General features: G+C 46.3%; 2 protein-coding genes across 2 annotated transcripts; both read left to right on the top strand.

The window, feature by feature from the left end:
• Positions 1-2533: 2533 nt before the first annotated feature.
• LOC124366614 lies at positions 2534-3721 on the top strand. The gene has a single exon (XM_046823210.1). The coding sequence runs from the start codon at positions 2534-2536 to the stop codon at positions 3719-3721; it is 1188 nt and encodes a 395-aa protein (XP_046679166.1).
• Positions 3722-5144: 1423 nt separating this feature from the next.
• LOC124366497 lies at positions 5145-8287 on the top strand. Its single transcript, XM_046823085.1, has 7 exons — positions 5145-5678; positions 5788-5888; positions 6755-6956; positions 7039-7122; positions 7202-7243; positions 7320-7694; positions 7775-8287. Exons 1-7 carry the CDS (start codon positions 5145-5147, stop codon positions 8285-8287), a joined length of 1851 nt encoding a protein of 616 aa, XP_046679041.1.
• Positions 8288-8973: the final 686 nt, after the last annotated feature.

Raw genomic sequence — 8973 nt, 5'->3', positions numbered from 1 at the left:
AAACCTTTACCAATATGATTTAGACAGAGATGATCAAATGGCAATACAGTATATTTACGGACCACCGACCCCCTCCACCTCAACATCCACTACAACATCTACAACACCATCCACAACAACAACATCAACTACGACGACAACATCGGCTACCAATAGACCAATAGAGGTCACGCCTACGCCTACACCTACAGATTTGGACATTTGTAATTTAAGACACAAACTCAACACGTTCTTAGTAGTGAGAAACAGACTATACGCGTTTTACGGTAAATACGTTTGGATACTAAGCCTGAACGAAGCCCATAGAACGCGTGAAGAGTTTACCAATCCTATGATAATTACAGAGTGGTTGACTTTCTTACCGTCAGACTTTACTAACGTTTCGGCCGTGTACCAGAGACCGAACGGGGACGTAGTCATGATCGTAGACAGAACTCTATACGTTATAGATTACCCGTCACTTAGACTGTCCAATCAAAGACCCATTAGCAGAATCGTACATACCAGAGTTAAGAAAGTCAATGCAGCGTTAAACAGTAATATGGGTAAAACCTACGTCTTCGTCGATGACAAGTTTGTTGTAGAGTTAAACGAATGCACCCTCACAGGCACCATGTTGGGGATGACTTCAAGCGTACTCCCCGGTGTTCCGGGGTCCATAAAGGGAGGTTTCAGATATAAAAACGGTCGTATTTATTTTATAACAGACAGTTACGTGCTGGAGTTTGACGAGTTTACCGGTACTGTCACAAAATCCGAGGCGGACATCTTCGACGTACTGCAGATTACTTGTGTGCGTGAATCGCTACTCAAACAGTTGTATAAAGTGATACGGTATATAAATGGCGAACCACAAACGTAATTCAAACAGAGTGAAACGAGCTGTCAAGCGGGGTAGAGGTATAGTGACCAGTGTACTGAAAAACGCACTGCCCGCTGTAGGCACCATAATAAACCGTGCTGTTGACGCGTTACCTGTCGAATTACACCTTCCCGGCGGCTATCAGTACTGTGGGCCAGGTACGAGATTAGGGGTGAGATTGGCAAGGGGTGATAGGGGTATTAACAAACTCGATTCTGCCTGTAAGCTCCACGATATAGCGTACTCGAAATACACGGATTTAGAACACCGGCGAGAGGCCGATAAGGAATTGGCCGAAAGAGCTTGGCAAAGGGTGAAATCGGGAGACGCTAGTGTAGGAGAAAGGGCCGCGGCCTTAGCAGTGACGGCAGCAATGAAAGCTAAAACAGCGTTTGGGGGTGGGAGAAAGAAAAAACCAAAGACAAAGCGAGGGAGGGGTAAACCTAAGGGCAGAGGGCTCTACCTGAAACCGTATCCAAAGAGGGGAGGTGGTGGGGTAAGGAAAAAGAAGAGGTATTGTAAAAAAAACAACAATCTCGATACCGATAAAACCTCTAACAAACCACGAATTGATCCGTTATGCGAGGCTACTCAATATTCCAAACTTTCGAGGTGTCTACATGAGGGACACACTGCCCAAGACCCCGCGGCAGTACGAGTCGGCCATAGTTAACCTGGACAGTTCCCACGGTGAAGGTACGCACTGGGTCTGTTATAAGAAACTCGGAGACAGAGTGTACTACTTTGACAGCTTTGGAAATCTGAGACCGCCGGTAGAACTCGTATCCTACTTCGGATCAGGGGTGAGCGTACAGTATAACTATGAGCGTAAACAGTCTGAGGACTCAGTAGTCTGCGGTCACTTGTGTTTAAAGTTTCTGGCGCGTAATGTTTTCACTTAACGGAGCTGCTCCGCACGTATCTTGCGAGGTCTTTCCACCAATGGATTTGAGCGATGGAGAGTACGAGATTGGTCTAATTGATCTCTCGACGTACTATACGATACCAAACATTGAAAGAGGTGTGAATGACATGTTCCACTACGGAGTCGACAAAGAAATAGTGATAGACGAGGGGTCGTATGAAATTGAAAACATAGAAGAATATATCAAGTCGCACATTGACGGAAGTGTGACGTTCAGTCTTAAGGCAAACAATAACACGCTAAAGTCCGAAGTATCGTGCAGTGAAGCGATACATTTTGAAAAGCCGAATTCGGTAGCCTCAGTACTTGGTTTCACCGCTAAGGAACTGGAGCCTCATAAGATCCACATGTCCGACCTCCCCGTCAGTATTATGGCGGTAAACACGATACGTGTCGAGTGCAACATTGCACGCGGTTCCTTTCAAAACGGTATGGAAGGACACGTGTTGCACGAGTTCTACCCCGATGTGGCTCCCGGGTATAAAATAGTTGAGAAACCGAGCACTGTCATCTATTTACCGGTGAACGTCCGCAGGGTGAACAATATAGAGGTCTCTCTCAGAGACCAAAACGGCGATTTAATCAACTTTAGAAACGAACCCGTCTCGTTACGCTTGCACATTAGGAAGCGGCAATGGGTCTAGTATTTAGAGAAGTGTCTGCTCAGGCATTGGCCAGTAAACACCGGAAGACGGTAGTGTTAACATCGCGAAACATTCGGTTTCTAGCGTCACTGGGGTTCAAATATGGCGCTACTGGCAATAGAGTCGGCCGCAGAGTATGATGAAGTTGTTACAGGTTGGGAGTTTCACTCTCATAAGCCTTACGCCTCGTCAACTCTGAAGAACAACGACGAAATCAGAATTCCGATAAGTCAACAGGATATAATTACGGCACCGTTCGAAAGCAGTATACACATCACTGGTAAAGTGAGTGCTAAGAAAGCCGACGGGAGTGAGGCCAGTATCTCACTAATAAACAATGCCATCGCATTTTTATTCGACGATGTAAGGTACGAGATAGGCGGTATAGAGGTTGACAGGACGAAAAATGTAGGTATAACGAGTACTATAAAAGGACTACTCTCCATTAGGGATGAAGAGCAAAAGTGTCTCGTAAACGCGTGCTGGCTCGGTCCCAATACGACAAGTGAGGCCGGTGAATTTACGTATTCGGTGCCTCTGAAACTTTTGATGGGTTTTGCCGAGGATTACAAGAGAATTGTTGCGAATGTTAAGCAAGAGCTTGTTCTCTTGAGGTCAGCTACGGATGTCAACGCCATTATCTCACCGGACGCGTCAAACCTCGACTTTCAGATTACATCGCTCGAGTGGCGTGTACCACATGTTACAGTGTCAGATAGTTACAAATTAAAATTATTGCGCGTGATTGAGAAAGACACTTTGATTCACCTACCGTTTCGGTCCTGGGAACTTCACGAATATCCTTCACTACCGCAAACGACTCGACAGAGCTGGACAATAAAAACGAGTTCGCAAATTGAAAAGCCTCGGTACGTGGTGCTGGCCTTTCAGACCGGTAGAAAGAACGACCTAAGAAAGGACGCCTCTACTTTTGACCGTTGTGCCCTTACGAATGTTAAACTTTATCTGAATTCACAGTACTACCCTTACGACAATGTCCACGGCGATCTCTGTATATTTTACGACATGTACACACGATTCCAAAGTTCGTACTATCAAAAACCAGGGTCTCCGCTGGTTGACTTTAAAACATTCACGTCTCATGTGCCTCTGTACGTGATTGATTGTTCCAAGCAGAACGATTCGATCAAGTCGGGACCTGTAGATGTTAGGTTGGAATTTGAAGCTAAGGAGAATTTCCCGCCAAACACAGCTGCATACTGTCTCCTACTGCATGACTCCCACATGGCGTACACAGTGCTCACCGGTTCGGTACAACGTATAATGTAGGAGCGGTGGTGGTGGTGGGGGAACTCTTATAAATAGCTGAATTTGGTACGTGTGTCTCATTCTTTGTCATGGAGGAGCTAAACAGTTTTCTAAACGAGTCTGACTCGCTCGATGCGATCCGATACCTAAAATTAAAGACCGAACTACTCTGCATGGTCGAGGGTATGCGAAGACTCTTTGCTCAATTTAGACCTACAGTTAGAGTATCCGGTGACCCTTATAATTACGGCCATTTCAAGGAATGCGTGTGGTCACGACCCGAGGCTACGTCAGGTCCTGACACTTGTGGGTGCTACTATATGGATTCATACATTGGGGGTTCGATTACGATTTTGGATCAGTTAGTTGGTATGTACGACCCGTTTCTTTCGAGATTACAGGCTCTACTTGAACCCTTCCGTGATAACGCAACACAGTATTGTTAGGGTGGGGGTAATTGTATAAATTGAGGGTTCCTGATGCTACACCTCATTAGCTCAATCATGTCTAACCGGGAGGGGCCTAACCAGTGTACCATAACTCTTCAACTGCTTAAAGATAACGTAACTGTTAGCACTAATAAATTAGATGTAGAAGAGAGCGAGTCTGATTACGGAGATGATTACGATGTAAGCAAACTCCCAGAGTTTGATGCATTTAGAATCATATTTGAGAGATATGAACCTGTTAGCGAAGGATACGACGAGACTGTTCTTGAGGATTTTGCTAATGTAATATTCAAGAAAGAGGGTAGCTCTGTTGGTGAACTAAGCATTAATGTGAAAGAGTGGCATCTGTTCCACTCTAAAATATTTTACGTCAAGGATTTTCCCGCCTTTGACGGTTTCGTGTTGGCGTATCTACAACACACTGTTGAGGATGATTTAGAGTTCTGCATGTATTGTAGCGATTACACATACGAGGTCCGTTACAATTAGAAAATTTAAATCTAACCGTATTTCCTAGCCCTCTTATTGGTCAAAATAAGCACGTCGCTGATTGGTCTAAATTGGGTATATAAGGGAGTAGTGTGAGGGGCTACGGTCAGACGGGACCTGGACTTCATTGGGTGCTGGAATTCATTAGCTCTCATCCACTCGGTGACATTCAAAATGGGCGTGGAAGCGTTTGTAACTGTTTACTTTTACAAAAACGGGAAATTATTAAAAAAAGGCCACATTAATTGCTACAAGTTTTCTTCCAATGCCGATATATACGATGTGAAGGACTACGACCAAATTAGGGTTAGGTTTTCCTCAGAATACGATTCAGACTTTGACTCTGACGAAGAGGAGGAGGAGGAGGAAGAGGAGGTAGACGCGGAAACGGAACCCTTACTTCGTTAATTTGCTGCTTTCCATTGGTCGAAATAAGCACGTCGCTGATTGGTCTAAATTGGGTGGTATATAAGGGGTAGTGTGAGGGGTTACGGTCAGACGGGACCATGCAGGCTTCGGTGATGGACGTGGAACCTGCGAAGGTTCCCAGGCGTAAGGAACGCATAAATTCGTTAACGGGTATTTTCCTAAAGTCGGTTTACTTTTTAGGTAGCGATCTATCAAAGTGTGTAATTGTGGGGTTGTTTAAAGACAGAGGCGATTCTCTCGGGGTGCTATTCCATGGTAAGAAGGGGAGCGTTTACTGGTCGCACGATGTATTTAATCAGTTTGCTCCGAATTTCAACTGTATCACTCAGGCTTTGGAGACCTCGCAGAGGTTGAATATCAAGGTGGACAGTGGGGAGGATGTCAGGGTTTCGAACGTCTTTGGTCAAATGCATGCGTATCTCTATGACGGGGAACGTTCTTTAACGCTTAACAAGACCGAGTGGGTTCAGTTCGTTAACAACCTCCCGTCGGTCTACATCGCACTACGGGATCTCTTTTCCATCGAGGTGTCAGCTAAGAGTGTTGTTCGGTGTCTGCTGGCTGGCGAGAAGGAGGAGGAGGACGTGGAGTATAACGACATCCCTAGTCCCGTACTTTGCAGACTGGTCCAGGAAGTTGAACTTTTTAAACGCTGGCCAAATGGAAGCGATAGTGGAGTTTCATGCATTCAAGGATAATGAGAACCGGTTTATTGTGAAGGAGTTTGTTGTGGTCAGTCATCTGTTTCGCTCACACATAGTGTTCAAACCCCCGTACAGCGTAACCGAATTAGATTCAAAAGCGGCTAGAACCGCCCGTTGGTTGGTGCGTCACTTTCATCATATTAATTGGAATGACGGAGGGATCCCTTTTGACGAAGATATCGTCCGCGCTCTCTGTAAACCCTTCGCTACTGTATATACTACGGGGTTAGAAAAAGTTCGATTTTTGTCTCGTTTTCACGATAACGTAGTTGATAGGAATATTGTAGATAGTAAGGAGGCTATTGTTTCCGATGCTCACTGTATTTTACCTCAACATAATAGTGGCTGTACATATGCTTGTGCTTTAAAAAAGGCTCTAGGGCGGGGTGAGTGAGTGGCAAGCCCCTAAGGCTGGCGTAAAACCTGTAAGTCCTGGGGTTTTCAACTGCTCTTACGGCAGGCCTAAACTCCGTAAGTCCGGGGGCGGTTGTGTGTGTGTGTTTGGATACCTCTATGGCAGGCCTAACCTCCGTAAGTCCAGGGGTACGAGCCTCGCTCTAGTTGCTAAAAAAGAGATGTAAAAAAATATACTAAAAAACAAAATGTTTCTTTGCGAGTGTTTTACGGGTTGCATTGAAAGGCTTCTCCGAGTAAAGCGGCTTGTTACACTAGCAAGGATTACAAAAAAAAAATTACAAAAGTTGTAAAATAAAAAAAAATATGTTGGGAGGTAGCAAATTTGTTATGGAGTGGCTACCACCGTAAAGAGCGATGGTTGGGGCTCTTTACACACACGTGGATAGGCCTACTGGGGAAGGAGCCACGTAAAATATCTCCTAACGCGCCGGGACCCTACCCCTTGGGTGGTGTGGAAACTTGGGTCACGTTGCAACAAGGACAAACGCACGTGTGGTGGGGGGTACGCTGCGCTTGCATATAAGCGACTGCTGCGAATGTATCCAGCATTGTGCAATCATGTACAGTTGCAGGCACCTTGTGTTGGCGTTATCCGTGGGAGTTATGACTGTGTCTACGGCCTTGATAGCGATTCTCTGCCGAGCACGCCTGCCTCCCGGAGTCGGCTACACTCCCTTGCTGCTACTGGTGGGCCTTCTTCTCGTTGCAGCACCCCTCGTTGCTGGTGACGACGACGGACCGCCTCCGCGGAAAGCCCCTCGATTGGTGGTAATGTTATTATTACTGTTATAGAATTAATAATTAGATTCCGTTTTTCCGATTGGGTACAATTTGTTTTTGTTTTTTGAAGGGCAACGACGATGACCCCCGGCCCGATCCCCACCCCGAGGTCCAGGACTCCCCATTGTCGCCTGACCCTGATGACAGTGTGGAGGTACGTGTGCGCTTGTGTTGGTTTTGTGTTTGTATGCGTGTTTGTTTGCGTTACGGGCTGAATTGTTTTTTCTTTCCAGGAGTATGACTCGGATGCCACCGTGGAGAACCTGATACCCGGTGTAAGTACAATTGGCTTCCTTGTTTTGTCCGTCTCGTGTTTTTTGCTATTTTCCTACGGTTTGTTTTTTTTTGCAGTCTCCTGACCCGTGGGCTTTTGGACCGAGGCCGAGGCAGAGGCCTCTCAATGATACAGCGGTTGAGGACCTTCTGCTGGGACCCTGGGAAGTGTTGGAGGCTGCCATCACGGGTATACCTCTACCACCGTCTCCATCACCGCCCCGGGCCGCAGCCCGCAGGCTCCCTCTCCAGATGATGCCGCTTCCTCAGCCGCGGCGACTTCCGAGGATAAGTATCGCCCCGGCCCAGCCCCCCTCGACGTCCCGGTCCTCTGGTGGGTCCAATGTAGCGACCGTCGCCCCGGCCCTCTCGACGTCCCGGTCCTCTGCTGGGCCCAATGTCGACTCGACCCAACCCTCTACCTCAACGGGTCGAACCGGCGCTTGTAGAAGGGTAAGTGTCCACCGGTAGTAGTGGTAGTAGTAGTAGTAAGTAGTATTAGTGGTAGTGGTGATACCTTACTTGCTTTTCAGCCTCCTACAGCTGCATCAGGAGTAGATGTGGCACGGCAGAGGTTACGGGAACTGGTGCTGGACCATTTCCTTCAAGTATTTGTTTCGCCGGCGCACGCTCCCGTGGCGTGCACTGTGGGAGCGTTGGTTGCGATGTCCACCCTGAGGGCCGAGCTCAGGGATATGCTCTGGCTCGTCGACCATCTTCTCGACGAGACGCCCCGTGACCAGAGCCTCGTGATAGCGTACGCGCTTTGGAGGGAAGTGCGCTCGTCGTTGGAGGGTCTGCTCATCGGCATCGGCGAGAGCATGGAGTCGGCGGCCTCGAGGGATCCCTACGACATCGACCCTGAGGAACCGGAACCGTCGCCCCCGGCTAGGCACGTTCGCTGCTGTGTCTCTATGGACAGATTGCCGACGGTAGGGTTGAGGCCTTGTGGACACACTCTGTGCCCACAATGTGCCCATAGGCTCTTACGTTGTCCAATCTGTCGGGTGATCATCCACGGGAGGATGCCATTGTTTTTTTCTTAAAATTTTTAAAATAAACACGTTTTTTTGCTATGTAAGTATTTGATTTTTCCCGCCATTTTTTTTGGTTCCCGCAATTTGAGGGATTTTTTCCCCGCGCGTGAGGAATTTTTCCCGCATTTGAGGGATTTTTCCCGTGGGGGCGGGGCTTAGCCGCCATCTTGGATCACGTGACCTGCTCTCGACCAATCAGAGCGCGGGGCTATCCTCCGGGTTACTCTACTCACACGTCTAAACGTTAACAGTCTTAAATTAATGTCAAAAACATTTCAATATTTTAAAAGAATTTTACTAATGTTTTGTTTAGCATATATGCGTAAAGAACCAACTTATATTTTGGGCAAACTGATTAATATCAAATTTAATTTGTAATTATTGTTTAAAATATTAATCCTTTATCATAATATTTTCTACGTACGGTTTATGAATATGGTCTAAAACTAAATCATTCTATGAAATATATTCTTACACTTATAATTCATACCGATCAATGAAAAACAGTCTAACCGCGTAAAATATTAAAGTAGTTAAACTTTGAAGCTAAACGGTCAGTATTTTATGCTAATAACTGAGATTTGCATGTATGTAATTCAAATATCAGAGTTATAAAAACCATGCAACATTTATTTTCAACAAAAATTGTCTTCTTGCAACCTTTATATTTTCAAAGAGACTGTCAGTATGTACGA

Source organism: Homalodisca vitripennis, chromosome 7 (assembly GCF_021130785.1).
Source record: "Homalodisca vitripennis isolate AUS2020 chromosome 7, UT_GWSS_2.1, whole genome shotgun sequence".
Classification (NCBI taxonomy): domain Eukaryota; kingdom Metazoa; phylum Arthropoda; class Insecta; order Hemiptera; family Cicadellidae; genus Homalodisca; species Homalodisca vitripennis.
This window is presented reverse-complemented; position numbering and strand designations above follow the sequence as displayed.